We start from the raw sequence: 15,947 nt of genomic DNA, 5'->3' as shown, positions 1-15,947 counted from the left end.
TTTGCTAATGTTTTCAGGGGTTCTAGGACTGTTCTGCAGACAGAGAATGAATTAATGAAGAGACTGGCAATGTATCTTGTGGCCTTGCTAAGCCTTGTCTCCCCAGGAACTAAGATTGCTGAGAACTTGGCTTGTGTCAAGATGAAGAAAAGACCTCCATTTGGGTATTAAGTGCTGTGCTTAAACTTGATGTAACTCTGGGGTAGATTCAATTGTGATCCAGGGGTGGGGGACTTTTGACCTTTTTGTGTTCTATGGTTGAACAAATGAATGTACTTTACTTAGATTGGAAACTAATCTCCATTTGAGAAGAGGGGCTTTGTGGTGGACTAAATGAAGGTACAGCCTAGGGGTGGGAGTAGTATTTAGAACAGGGACTTTGTAATTGATTGAATGAATGGAAGGTCCTGGGGTGAGGTAGTACTTGGAGATTATTTAATCACACTTAGTAAATGCTGTATTTTGAATGATGTCATGTTTTGACCTCTGTTCTTAATTTGTCACTGAATAAAATGGAGAGCAGCTATGCTGGTATTTTGAACCTTGGGAAGTTGCCTTTCCTTGGCATTACATTACATCTGGGAATTTCAGAAACTGGGTATAATATTCCTAGGAGTTTTCTTTTTGGGATCCTTTTCAGGAGGTGATCGGTAGATTCTTTCAACCTCTAATTTGCCCTCTGGTTCTAAAACATCAGAGTAGTTTTCTTTGAGGATTTCTTGGAGGATGATTTCTAGGTTCTTTCTTTGATCATGGCTTTCAGGAAGTCCAATAAGTTTTAAATGATCTCTCCTGGATCTATTTTCCCAGTCAGTGGTTTTTCCCATGAGATATTTCACATTGCCTTTTATTCTTTCATTTGTTTGGATCTGTTTAACAGCATCTTGATTTCTCATAAAGTCCTTATCTTCCATTTGCTCCAATCTAGTTCTGAGGGAATGATTCTCCTCAATGACCTTTTAAGATTCTTTTTCCATTTGGTAAATTCGGATTTTTAAGGCATTCTTCTCCTCATTGCCTTTTTGAGCCTCTTTTGCCATTTAACTTAGTCTGTTTTTTAAGGTGTTATTTTTCTCAGTCAGGCTGTTGACTGTCATTTCATAATTTTCTTGCATTGTTCTCATTTCTCTTCCCAATGTTTCCTCCACTTTTCTTATTTGCTTCTTAATGTCCTCTATGGCCTATAACCAGCTCGGATTTTCCTTTGAAGTTTTTGGTGCAGGAGTTCTGACTTCACTGTCTTCCTCCTGTTCCATGCTTTGATCCTTTTTGTCCCCCAAATAGGAGTCTAATGTTGGAATCTTCTGTTTGCTTTGCTTCCTTTGCCTCATCATGTTGCCACTCAATCATTTGACCCCTGGGCTTTTTGCCACAGTAGGACTCTGCCACCACATAGGGGAGCTTCATTCCAAACGCTGGGGTTTTCTCAGCTGCTGGAGGTATTAGTTGGGTGACCTCTCTGAAGCCTCCACATGCTCTGGCAAGCTGGACACACACCCCAGGACCTCCACCCTAGACTGCAATCCAGATCCAAGCAGGTTAAAGCAAGAGCGATTACCTCTCAGACTGGTCGCTTGGTCCCCCTACACTCTGCAGGCCAGAAGCTGAAGCTGCCCCATAGGGGTGGCTGCACAGCTGCGGTTCCTCAGGGGCTTCTCACCCCAGGGGCAAAAGCCAATGCACTCCCAGCTACTGGGTCCGAAAGTACACAGTGCACTGACCTCTCACTTTGTCCTTCGCGTCTATGTGTTGATAAATCTGGAAATGGCCACAGCTGCTGCTGATCTGGAGTCCCTCCAGCTGGTGGCTGGTCAGGCCCACCCTGGGGCTAAAATCTCGGTGTGGAGCTGGGCTTGGCTCCCTGAGTGCTGCGCTGACCAATTCCTGCTGTCCTCAGTGAGATGTTAGCTTCTCTGTGTCATTTTGTGGATTCTGTAGCTCCAAAGTTTGTTCAGAGTCCCCTTTTACATGAATTGGGGAAGGTGGAAGCTGGAGTCCTGCAGAGGACCTGCTTCCACTTCGCCGTCTTGACTCTGCTCCCCAAAGCACCCACTTTTGAAAAGGGACAGGATCAAAGTAGAGAACAGAACAAGTGCGAGGTGGTATAGGAAGGAACGAAATATAGTAAGTCTTTTACAATATATCTACTATGGTAATGTTTTGTATAGCTATACATGTACAACCTATACCGAGTTGCTTATCTTCCCAGTAAGGGTGGGTGACAAGGGAGGAAGGAAATGAATCTAGAATTCAAAGTTTTAAAATCAATTGTTTAAAAAAACATATATACTATTATTAATACTATTTTACATGTAATTGGAAAATAAGATATACAGGCACTGGGGCATGGAGATCCACCATGCCCTGCTGGAAAAGTTGAACAGGGTATTGGAGAAGATATAGGAGAGAGCAGATTGGAACTGTGCCCAAAGGGCTATAAAAAAGTGCATATCCTTTGACCCAGCAATACCACTTCTGGGGCAGCATCCCAAAGAAATCACAAAAGTGGGGGAAAAAAGACCCATATGAACAAAAATATTTATAGCAATTCTATTTGTGGTGGCAAAGAATTGGAAGTTAATGGGTTGCCCATCAATTGGGGAATGGTTAAACAAGTTGTGGTATATGAATATAATGGAATACTACTGTGCAATAAGAAATGAGGAGCAGACGGATTTCATAATACCTTGGAGAGATTTATATAAACTGATGTCAAGTGAGAAGAGTAGAACCAGGAGAAATTTGTACACAATCACAAACACATAGTATGTGTGATGACTAACTTTTGATAGACTGGGCTCCTCTCAGCAATGCAAGGTTATAAGACAACTCCAAAAGACTCATGACGGAAAGAGGTATCCACATCTATAGAAAAAACTACAGAGTTTGAATGCAGATTGAAACAAACCATTGGCTAATTTTTTTTTGTTCGTTTTTTTTCCTTCTTTCAAACTGTTCACTCAACAGGTTATAATCCTTCTTTACAACTTGACTAATGTTTAATGTGATGGTATTTGGAGATCCTATATTTGATTGCATGCTGCCCTGGGTGGGGGGGGGGGGGCGGGGGGGTTTGGATTTGAAACTCAAGGGATTGTGGAACTGAATGCTGTAAACTAAAAGCAAATAAATTAATGTAAATGAAAAGAGAAAAAATCACTTCAGTTGCTGTGTTGAGGATAGATTAGAGAGAGGCAAGAAAACCAATTAGAAGGCATAGTCCAGAGGTGAAGGGTGGCCACATTAAGTAGATGGAAGGGGTGGATATAAAAGATATGGAGGTAAAATTGAGAAGTCCTGGCTACAGATTGGATATATGTGGGAAAGGAAAAGTAAGGAGGAAAGGATGGTTGTAAACCTAGAAGGATGAATGGATATATGGCAATGCCCTCAACAGAAATATGGAAGTTTGTAGAAAGGTTAGGTTTTGGTGGAAAGATAACAAGTTCTATTTTGGACATGTTGAATTGGGGATGCCTTGGAGACATCTAGGTTGAATGAATGAATGATTCTGTGATTTAATCCAATTTCCTTACTGTATTCATCAGGTTACCTGTATTCATGGGGTCAGGAAGGTAACATCTTACACATCACTTTCTCTCTTACAATATACTAGTATTTCTTTATATGCACATTTTATAGACACTTAAAATCTTAGAGGTAAATAAAACTTTCAACATATTCACATCACCTAAACCACCCACCAAAAAAGAATAAGTTAATTGACCAATGAAATATAAGCATGGTTAATAACTTTGTATTTCTTCCTGTATACTGTTAAAATTATGTGTGTGAGGGGCGCCAAGGTGGCACAGTGAACAGAGCACTGGCCCTGGAGTCAGGAGGACCTGAGTTCAAATCTGACCTCAGACACTTGACACACTAGCTATGTGACTTCGGGCAAGTCACTTAACCCCAATTGCCTTCAAAAAGGAAAGAAAAAAGATTATGTGTGTGTGTATGTGTACACACATACATATATATACACATGGATAGATATAGATATAAAAACACCAATATATCAGCCTGATTCAGTTTTTATTGATTCAATTGTTTTGTCATCAGTGGTCATAACTATACTACAGAACATGAGACACTATGTGAACTAGAGATTTCTATTACTATTCTGTTAGTGTTTATTTTTTTAAACAAAAAAAAATTAAATTTCTATCTAGGAATTACTTTTAAATGTTTTAAAACCCTGTTCTTTCACCTGATGTTCTCTCCAACCTCAAGTACTTCATGTAATCTCAGGAGGAATGGAGATTTCCTAAGCCAAAATTATTTTAGTTTATTTTTTAAAAAACAACAACAAATATGTCACATAAAACTAGTGTCATGTTTTGGGTCTTGAGTGAGGAAACATAAAGGTAGCACAAAAATCAATCTCAAAGTAACAAGCTATGTAAAGTAATTCTAAAAGGTTGAGAATTAATGTTCTAATGGCATATTTGTACTTGCACAAGTAGTTTTGAAAATAAAATAAATAATAATAGTAATAACTAGAATTTATATGTAGTGTAGTAAGATTTGCAGTGTTGTACATTCCTAATTTTCCTCTTCAAAACTTTAAGGTAAATAAGTTAATTTCAAACATAGTTTACAATCTATGAATAAAGTTCTATGAATTATTCTTCATTTCAAAAGATAAACATGGCTAGAAATGGGAATACCAAAGAGGAAGACAGGAAGAAAGCAAAGCTAATGGTGGTTTATACTCTACTGTACGCTTTCACCACGACACCTGTATTTTTTAAGAAGCACACACAATGCAAAGTCAGAAGTGCCTTAATTTGTTCCTATTTATCATGTTTCTAACCATTGTTTAGAGTGGCAAAGACAAGAAAGGAATTCACAGTGAAAAAACAAAGAATGAACAAAAAATTAACTTAGTACTGAGGTGCTTTTTCTAAATAAAAACCTTTATCCAGGAAATAAAAAACACTTCTAAATCATTAGATTATTTATGTTCAGGTAGGAGGGAGGAGATAAGAATGGGAAATTTCACAGAAGCACGAGGTAAAATACCCTCCTTGTTTAAATCTCATGGATGCTTAAAGAAACAAATTGATATAGTTCTCTCATCTACATGACACTATCAGTATCTCAGTAAATTTTTTTTACAGTACCCTCTAGGCCAAAAGTAATACCGAACAGTTCTGTTTAAAGTAATTAGGTTTAAACAGCTTAATAAGTATTTATGTCTTAACAACTTAGTAGCCCCTTCTTTAAAAATAATACACAAAAACAAAGAAAAATATAATAATTTAATTTTATTCTTAACCACAATTACTTGATAATGAAGTGTGTGCACCTATTGGCACTACACAGTTTTTCAAATCTTTTAATTAAATTGGATACTACCACCCTCATTTCCTGCTCCACACTGATTTTTGTGTGGTACCTGCTTTTTATCATCGCCACGCTGCTGAAAATAAGCTGTGAAAAGATAAAGCATCACAAACCAGTAAGCAGAGAAGTTACTGGCATAGCAAAAAGTATGAGTAAACAAAACCACATTTCAACCATTTGAGAACTAAAAGGGAATGTAGCGCAATCTAATGTTGAAACTGTGAATTACCTCAAACTAGTAATAATCTGAGTGACTATTTCCCTTGAAAATTTAAAATATGCTAAGGCACCCTTGTGAATTCTCTGTGGTACCCCATGGCACCATAGGTGGGAACTCTGGGGTCAATGTGCATTGCAAAACATAATTATGCAATGGAATCGGGGCTCATGAATATATCTGAGTCAAAGAATGCACAGTCATAGTCTCTAATTCAATGGGGTTTAAAATCTGATACACTAAATAGAAAATGCAGAATATAGGTGAACCAACTGTTTTAATAAGATTAGTTTGGGTTCCAAGGAAGCTGTTTTCACTAGATTCCTTGCAGGATAAAATTATATATTAACTACCTTTAAAAACTTAATGTTAATTGTATAGTAAATGTTTTCATTAATCATTCTGAATACAAGTTTTTTTTGTAAATCTATCCACTATATAAAAATGGAACCACAATTACAATAAATTTCATAAAAATACACATTTTCAGCACTAACTTTAGAAAGACATACTATAAATGTCCAAAGAATTAAAACACAAATGATCTGTTTCAACTGGTATTGCTGTAAAAAACTAAAATTTTTAATTGAAGAGATTCAGACTTATCATTATGGATCAGCAAATTTACAATGGAAGGTACTAAGTTCAAATACATACATTATTTTGTAGTGTTCTATTTATAAAGGTTACCTAAATCTATTTTCTAAAGATAAGATAGAAATGGCTTACAAATTATACCTCAGAAGAATGAAATTTCATAAATGAAAGCATTTGGAATTCTGAAATAGCTAATTTATCACAGAAAACAAAATACAGATATGAATCTAATATTTAAAGGATTTCACATATATTTAAATTAGTGATATCAACACAAAGTTGTCTAGTTATACAATAAATTATTTCTATTTTTGTAATGTGACATCTACATACAGGTTTTCTTAAAGAAGTTATTTCTAGTCAGTTTAGTTAGAGCTAAGAAAATGGCTTTTTTTTTTTAACATATAGCAATTTGATGGCTATTATTCTAAACGAAAAGTGCCCCTTGATTGAAAATAGATTCTTGTAAATAATAATCATTAAAGTCAGAAAACCAATTATGCCCTCTGACAATTTTTTTGTAAAAATAATCTTATGAAAAAATCTACAAGCAAGCATAATTTAAAAGGAAAAAAAGAAAATTGAGGAAATCGATTTTGCAAACATACTAGATGCTTTCTACAATTACTATACCCTGTGGATTTTTATTTTTACCTCATCTAACCACCAGTATCCCTTTAATTAAGGTGGTTGCTTTCTTTCAAAAGCCTTAATGTAAAGATTAAAACATTTAGCTAATGCAATTTTAGATAAAGTTTCTTGGACTTCTTAACAAAAGCTCCAAGTTGTTAGGTATTTCTGATTATTTAAATGATTTAGATTTCAATTAAAAAACTACTATGAAAAATTTTCCTTCTATAGTATGATTTAAGTTAATTTCATACTGTTCTGTGATTTTATGTAGTTGTATTTAATTTTTAGAAAGACATTTCTTTGTAGTTCTTTAAACTGATTTCTAATAAACTAGTATGATTCCTTGGCAAATGCATATCTTTGTTTAAAAAGAGGGTTCAGAGTTAAGTGAAATTAGTAGACTTCTTTTAAAAAAAAGTAGGGCAAACATTTATACTACTTATTGACATAAACATATTTGAAAAAGACCTGATCAAGGGAAAATTCATTCTTTTAAATCTTCTAACATAAGACTCTCTTTGTCATGAGTAGCAAAGTTTGTGAGGCCCCACTTGAATTCCCAGGAAAGAAGAAAGATACATTACCAGTGCAGAAGTTCATAAGTGTAGAAGTATCACATAGTGAATCGAGACTAAGCAAGCTGTCTTCCATTCTTGCCACCTACATTACAAGCACTATAAACCAGCTCGTCTACGTTTCCTGCTGCCTTCCCAGAGTTTCAGAACAAATCCCAGCTCTCTAAATCTGACGGCATACTTGGAATTCTGAGGAAATCCTCCCAATCCAGATGGCCCACCACAAAGCACTTCTGTATTGGCACAAACAAAAACTTCTCAAGATATCTCTTCTCCAACCTCTTTGCTTGTTCAGTTGGAGAAAATTGTTGTTTTTGTTTGTTTTTTCTCATTTATAAAAGGAGACAGAGAAGGAGGCAAAACTGGATTCAGAGAGCGCAAGCAGAGAGCACGAAGGCAAAAGGGGGTGGGATATAGACAAAAATTTAGGCTGCTCTGGGGCGTGGCGAAACTTCAGGCAGCAGAAATACTTGAATTAATGTACCACATGCATATTCACTACAGTATGTGCTAGTCCCAAAGTATAATTTTTTTAAAATCTCCTATTAGTCATTTATAGTTAAAAATCTTCTCTAATCCATAGAACTGTTCACCTTCTAAAACATAAACCAAATATATAATCATAAGTTTATATAGTAAAGTTTGAAAACCAGTCCCAGAATTCTTCCTAATATTAAAAAAAAGTCTTTCTTAAAACATAAAAGTCACATTTCCTGTTAGGCTTTTAAAAAAATGTACAAAATGTGATTTGCTTCCATTTAAAGAAAATAAGAGTATAATTAGATTTTTCTTAAATCAATGGAAAATGTTTAGGTTTCAAGATTTTAATACTGAAAGTTATTTCGGCAGATTTATTACAATCACTTTACTGAAATAAAAATAAATGGATATGTAACCAAGAGTAAAAAGGACGTCGTTTTTCTTAAATTATGGATTCCAAACTATTTGTAGAAATTTAAAAGTGACATTTATATAATTTGTAAATTGAAAAAGTATTAATTTCCAACATTATTAATTTTGAATTCAAATTATAACATGGTCATATTTTGTTTCTTACAAAATCTCAAAGCCCAGATGAACTAATGAGTATGATAAACATTCACTCATTTTGGTTATCTACTCCTTAAAGTCAACTGGCAGAATGAATTTATGATTTTTCTAAATTTCAAACCTCAAAATTTCAATTTCAAAATTTTTCTAAATTTCAAAACAAGACTATTCAAAATAAGATATTTATATATTATCTCTGCAGTACATATGATTTAGATACTTTCAAATTTTATGTAGATAACTGAGAAGGGCACCCTCCTAAATGAAATAAACATAGAAACAAAATGATTATGTTGTACAACAAAAGGGAAGTCCTACTTAAAGAATTGTTTTGTTCTGTCATGAATCAAGACTAAATCCAAGTAACAGATAATATATCTGGCAAGATGACAAACTGGAAAAAAGCTAGCCAACAGGAAAGCCAATCAAAAGCCTCATAAAAGTAAAAAGATCACAAGTATAATTTCAATGATGGATAAACAAAATCTATGGGCCTTTTGCAATTATGATGACTAATCAATTTTCAGAGAGTAACTACAGAACATTTTATAGCTGAAGACAATCCTAGAACAGGGGCTCTGAACTTTTTTTTTTTTTGTCATGTAGCCCTTTGGCAGTCTGGTGAAACCTATGGATTCCTTCTCAACATTTTTAAATGTATAAAATAAAATACATAGGATTACAAGGGAAACCAATTCTACTAAAATAAACATCAAAATAAATTAAAAAAAAAAACCAATCCAAACAACTTCACTAATCCTCTAAAATGGGCAGCTACATGAACCCTTTGGGGGATTTATAAACCCAAGATGAAGGACCCCTCCCCTAAAAAATTACATAGCCCTCAAAAATTTGTAGATTGTTTTACTCTCCACCAAACATTCACTTGTAAATTTGAGTACGAATCACTTCATAACCCAAGTCAGAGGGCTTTAGGTTCCTAATACAGACCTTGAGAATATACTATTATTCTTAGATTATACAATCACAATAACAAAAACTTATTGGATAGAAATCCAAGAAAATGTAGGATAAGCAGTATAAAGAAAAACAAGAAAAAGTGAGAGCAAAACTGTCTTTAAAAAAAATCACTTGTATACAAAATACATGGTTAGATTTGCTAAGAAAATATCTTTATCACTGCTTTCAAAATATATTAAGCATTTTGAAGGTTAAATAAAAGATTCAATTTAAATGTCTTTTCCCCAAACTTTCATACATAAACAAAAAGATTTACAATAATAGTTCATTTATTTTCAGTAATATACAACTTTAAAAACTATAGCATCACAAAGGGATTTTGGAATTTTATCATAGTAAAATTTAACCTGTAAAATGGATAATTCTTTCTCAGACTTAGATCATGGGATCAATAAAGGCTGGAGAGAATCATCTAGAACAAGCCCTCATTTTCTACATGACACAAATGAGACCCAGTGGATTAAGTGACTTGCTCAATACCACAAAAGCAATCAACAGGAAAGATGAAATTTAAACTCATGTCTTCTTATTCCAGGGCCAATTCCCTTCTATTTGTACCACTCCAGATCTAAGCACCAGCACTAAAATTAAAGGAATTGCCTAGGTTTTAAAATATTGCGTAGCCTTTTTTTTACATTTTCTTCTAATATCCAAATTTTCAGTCTTTTCCTCTGGTATTTATTATCTCCACCAAACAGTGAATAAAAACCTGTTGTTTTTTTTTAAATTTGATTTTAAATTAAAACACTGTTGGCTTGGTGATAGATTACAGGTCTCAAATGGTAACTGGACACAATACAAACTGGTCCACAAACCCATCTCCACAAAACAGAAGTGACAAAAGGGCATGTCTTCTAGACAATCATATACACATATCACACTATGGAAAGGTAGCACATTTATCTACCTTTTCTTGCTTCCTGGTGGCCTACTTCTTAGTTTACTGAGAAGACTTAGTCCATCTGACATGAATTTCCTTAGCTTCTTTTCCTTTTTAGTTCAAAAATCTCTAACTTCACTCTATCCTGTCCTAAGGAAGAGATGCCCCTCTCCCAATTCTAAAGCTAGCACCCCTTCTACTTCGTCCTTTAGCATATCCTCTTTAAGACTTCTTTCCACCAAAAGTCCTTCCTATAAGGTTGGATCGGGTCAAGATATTGACATTAGGGGTGGCTAGATGGTGCAATGAATAGAGCACCGGCCTTGGAGTCAGGAGGACCTGAGTTCAGATATGGCCTCAGACACTTAACACTTAACAAGCCATGTGATTTCAGGCAAGTCACTTTTCCCCATTGCCCTGTCTTCCCCCCTCCAAAAACAGAGAGAAAAAAAAAAAGATATTGACATTAACATTCTCTTTCCATCCTATCATTGTCAAATCAGTGAAAGAACAGTCAACACTCCACTCCACTATATCTGATTTACTTCTCAGCCCTTTCTAATTTGGTTTTCCACTATGACCACCCTCTAGAAAACTATTTTTTTAAGGATCATCAACAACCTCTTATTCTTCAAATCCAATGGCCTTTTCTCATTTTCCTTGGTCTTTTCACAGTACCTGAGATTACTCACCACCTCAGTTAAACTCCCTTACATTGCCATAGTGACAGAATGCTTAGTTTTACTTCCTCTGACTTTTCCTTTCCTCGAACATAGTGTTTCTTAGTCTTTTTCCCCTCAGTCCATAATTCTCTTTGGAGCCCCAATCCTGCATTTTAACTGCCAAGACTTCTAGCACCTGAAAATCAATGCATTTAAAATGAAATTAATCATTGCCTTAACAATATTGTCTACTAGGCAGGTAACTGAATCTTAGAAACAGGAAGAAGTGAGTATGAATCTAACATCCTGTACTAGGTATATGACAACAGGCATGTCATGTAACCTCTCGGTCTCAATTTCCTTACATGTAAAACTGAGGAAGTATCTGTTGTATCTAACTCACAGGATAACTGTGGGGCTCAAATGACAAAATGCATGTAAAGCACTCTATAAAAGGTCTATTATTATTTTACTTTCCTACTCAAAAGCAACTGGTTACTAACTTGGAATAAAATATCAAATGGTAATATGTCTATCTTTGTATATATGTTTATTTATCTACAGATAGATAGATCTACAGTGGGAAGACTTAGCGGGCATCACAGGTCCAGTCAATAAACAACCAAGTAATTTTAAGCTCTGAGGACAAGAACTGAACCATCCTATTCTAAATTTACATTACCTTGATTTCTGAATATATCCCCTTTTCTTTCCCTAGTCCAACCTTATTTTACAAATGAGGAAACTGAGACTCACAGGAGTCAAGTGACTGGATTAAGGTCACACAAGCTCTAACTACTAGGTGGGCATCTTCAGCACAGTATCCTCTTCAGCACATTTATCCTCTAGACAAAAAGGGAAAAGCAGAGTTAGGAATGAGAAAGAAGACCCTCTCCAGGCTTCCTAGGGACTCTTTACCTAAGTTTCCAGCTCATAAAGAAGATGAGGGTACAACTGAGACAAGGAATGAGGTGAATTTCCAGCCAGTACAATGGAATGTAAAGAGGAAGCATTGCCCAGTCAGGAAGGTGTATATGCTGGCTACTATGGTCTGGACAAATGACAACCTCTCGGTACTTCAGAAAAATCTAAGATTCTAATGGAGAGCTGATGTATACAGCATGGGTAGAGGGAGTTTCCTTACCAGGAGTTCTCTACACTAATAAAATCACAAGTCCAGTCAAAAAACAAATGTTAATTCCCTGAGGACAGGGATTGTATAATTTTTGTCTTTGTAACTTACCACTTATTATAGTGTCTGGCATAAAGTAATGCTTAATGAATGCTTGTCGAATAAATAATTATATTTCTTGAATAATTATTCTAATAATTATACATTCTAATTATTATTCTAAATTTTAACAGAAAGGAAGTTGGAGTGTTTACTCATGGGAAAAATGCTTGTTCACTGAAAAAAAATTAAAAGTTGGTTTTTTACAAATTTAATCTACTCTGTAGAAGTTTTTTCTACTGTTCAGTGGTTCTTGGTACACAAAAGGTTCTCTGCCCTCAATTTTATACTAAAATAACCCAACAGTATAACTTTATCAAATTTATGATGTCATTCCTGAAATAGAAACTTCATTTATAATTAAAAAACAAAATTTGCCATCTTGTTTTTATGTAAAAATTACTACCATTTATACAGCACTTACTATGTGCCAGAAAGACAGCTAGGTGGCGCAGTGGATAGAGTTTTGGGCCTGAAGTCAGGAAGACTCCCCTTCCCGAGGTAAAATCTGGCCAGAGACACTTAATAGCTGTGTGATCCTGGGCAAGTCACTTAACTCTATTGGCCTCAGTTCCTCATCTGTAAAATGAGAAAAAAAAATGGCAAACTACTTCAGTCTCTCTGCCAAGAAAACCCCAAATGGAGTCACAGTGAGTTGGACACAAATGAAAAACTTAACAACATGTACCTGGTACTATGATAAAAGCTTTAAAATTATCTCATCTGATTCTCTAAAACAACTCTGGTAGGTAGGTAGGTGCTATTATTATCGCCAGTTACAGATGAAAAAACTAAGGGAAATATGGGTTAAGTGACTTGCTCAGGGCCACACAGCTAGTCAGTGTTGGGAGGCCACATGTGAACTCAGGTCTTTCTGATTCCAGGCCCAGCACCTCACTCACTGCATCATCTAGCTGCCTATACCAACTTCATTTCTGAATATTCCTTCTTTCCCTATCCAGTAAACCATGCCTTGTAACAAACAATTCAAAACAGAAGAATCAGTTCAGCAAAAACAACACGACAACCAAATTGATTGTATCTATAATGTCCTATATCCACAGTTTCCCCCGTTTTTGCAATGAAATGAAAGTTGTTCATTTTAACAAATTTTCTCTAGAGCCCAGGCTCACTGGTCTATAATAAAAAGCATTCAGTTTCTCTCTTTGTTCTATTTTTATTACTGTAGTCTTTGTGTATGTTTTTTCCCCTATGCTTACTTCATTTTTTGTCACATCAAATCAATGCTCCCATTTCTCTAAATTCATATTCCTAATTTCTTATAACACAGTAATATTTCATTACATTAATATTTAAGAAATATCCATATGATGGGTATAAAGCAATTTCCTACTATCTATATAAAAATACAAACATAGATACATATTGTTAGTCAAAGGATCTCTGGGACAAAGGAGTTAGCCATGAGACTCATCAGTGCCAGAAAAAAATTCCTTATTGGCAGGGCAATGAGAATGAGATACCTGAGTACCTTCCCTATATAACATAACACACACAACTAACACAAAAATGCATAGCATGATAACTGCAATTTATATTCTGGAAATAATGTTTACTAGATGATAAACTAAAAATAGGTAAAATCGCAAATTTTCATGTAGGGTATTAAATATTTTTCTCTACTCAGACTGCAAAAGAAATTTAAATACCTCTCAATGATGAGCAGAATGCTAAATAAAAATTCATATAAATAAACATTCCTTCTTTCCAAAGTCATTCCCTAACTAGTTGGTTACAATCACCATTTCTCAGATGCATCTGAATGCAGCAATATGACATAAATAAGATGAAAAGGAAAGTATGAAGGATAACTTGTGCTACTGCACAGAGGGGAGTGACGGAATGTCAGTTTCTGACAAAGATGGATGTAGTTCATTTTGACTATAATGTAGAATACATGATAGGGAATAATAGTATGGGACAAGGCAAGGAAAGTAGGTAAAATGGAGAGTGCCATAAATGGTTTTTGAATGGGATGGTAAATAAATACTAAGAAAGTATTTTGAAATTTTCCTAGTCTGCACTCATCTGAGAGAGAAACCCCATCTAAACTCTAAAATAGTATCTTGTGTTCCCTTCTCTAAGGTAAGGCCAAGAAAGACTTCCTTCAAATAATTAGGCTAGTGACCAGACACAGGAAAGGGGTCTTTGACTCTTCCCCTGAGGAGTGGTAACCTCTTTCTCCCTGCCCTGAAGAGAATAGGCTAATGATCCACCTAAGTGAAGGAAGAAGCTTCAGTTAATAGATGTGGCCAAAGAGCTGAATGGTTTTAGGAAAATAATTCTCCAAAAGAGTAAAGAAAAAGTAATGACTATTATTCTGCTTGATGAAGCAAACTTACCTAAACTCTGACCAGCTTGCACAATCTAAACTGTGAAATATATTTCTTGTTCAAAAATGCTATGAATTAGAACTTTAAAATATCTTTTGTTAGAGAGCTATTCAATGGAAGGAGACTTTACTAGTTTGGACATTTTTCTCTAAGCTAAAAAATGCCTAGATTTGTAATAATAAAAAAAAATTTTTTAAAGGTGGTCTTTTGCGGCAGGTTGGTGCCTAAACTCAAGAGTACAGATTTTTTTTCTTTGATAACGGTTAGATCTCTGTCTTGGAAAGATTATTTTGGCAGCTATGTCAAGAATGGATTAAAGACAGGAAAGACCAGAAACAGAGAGAATAGGTATCTCTAGTTACTTTTTATCAATCTGAGGATATTTGATGGATATTGCAATTTGTATACGTGGCAATGTTAAAAAATGCTGTCATATCTCAAAATATGCTATAAAGTGGTAGTCATCAAAATAATTTGTTTTTAGTTAAAAACAAAGATGCAGATCAATGAAACAGATTAGACAAGGAAGAATCAGAAAAAATGGAACTCAATCTAGTGTTACATAAATCCCCAAACATATACTCAGGAAAGAAATTTCTATTTTATAAAAACTTCTAGAAATCCCTAGGCTTAGACCAATATGACATTTTCAACAATAAATTCAAAATGTATGTGACCTTAAAATTAAAGATCATGCTATAAAAAATTAAAAGAAAAGCAGATCAAAAATCCTTTCATTGTAATGAGGAGACATATTCCTTTTTTCTTAAAAATGTTTTTGTTGATGTCACTTTTATATTACCATAATTTCCTCCACAATCCCTCTGTCCTCTCTGAGAGCTATATTATATTTTTTAAATAAAGAGAGAAAAAAAAAACATAACTGGCCAATATATATGGTCACATGGCTAGTAAATGTTAAGTGTCTAAGGCCGAATTTGAACTCAGGTCCTCCTGACTCCAGGGCTGGTGCCACCTAGGTGCCCCCAGATAGATCTACTGATTGTTAAAGAGCTAAAAAAATGATGTTGCATAAATGTAATGGAGTATTACAGTGCTATAAGAAATCAATATGATGGATATGAAGGAAGGAAAGAAATATTTACTAAGGGCTTACTATGTGTTAGACACTATGCTAAGCGCTGGATATACAAATAAAACAAAAACAAACCAAAACAAGCAAAATGAAACAAAACAACAAAAACTGTCTCTGCCCTCATACAAGGTGCAACAGAGAGAGCGCTGGGCAGGGAGTTAGAAAAACTAGAATTCAAATCTAGCTTCAAACACTTCAAAGCTGTGGGACACTTAAGCTCTGTCTGCCTCAGTTTTCTCAAGTATAAAACAGAGATAATAATAGCATCTACCGGGGGGCAGCTAGGTGGTACAGTAAATAGAGCACCTGGAGCCAGGAG

At 34.9% G+C, this 15,947-nt stretch overlaps 1 protein-coding gene across 6 annotated transcripts in view; it reads right to left on the bottom strand.

Moving 5' to 3' along the window:
* The window catches only part of EML4 (EMAP like 4), a 175,395-nt gene that overhangs the window by 116,862 nt on the left and 42,586 nt on the right, over positions 1–15,947 (bottom strand). For 2 of the 6 annotated variants that reach the window (XM_069071581.1, XM_069071583.1), the window contains exon 1: positions 7,384–7,823. The exons of 2 other annotated variants lie outside the window; for them this stretch is intronic. In XM_069071581.1, the coding sequence (XP_068927682.1) occupies positions 7,384–7,450 (67 nt within the window). In that variant the 5' untranslated portion in view covers positions 7,451–7,823. Of the gene's footprint in view, positions 1–7,383; positions 7,825–12,602; positions 12,758–15,947 lie in introns of those variants that run through there. 2 more of the 6 variants (XM_069071585.1, XM_069071582.1) reach the window with 2 other exon arrangements.

Source organism: Petaurus breviceps, unplaced genomic scaffold (genome assembly GCF_028583685.1).
Source record: "Petaurus breviceps papuanus isolate PSGF00001 unplaced genomic scaffold, PetGlider_PUasm1.0 90842, whole genome shotgun sequence".
Lineage (NCBI taxonomy): Eukaryota > Metazoa > Chordata > Mammalia > Diprotodontia > Petauridae > Petaurus > Petaurus breviceps.
This window is presented reverse-complemented; position numbering and strand designations above follow the sequence as displayed.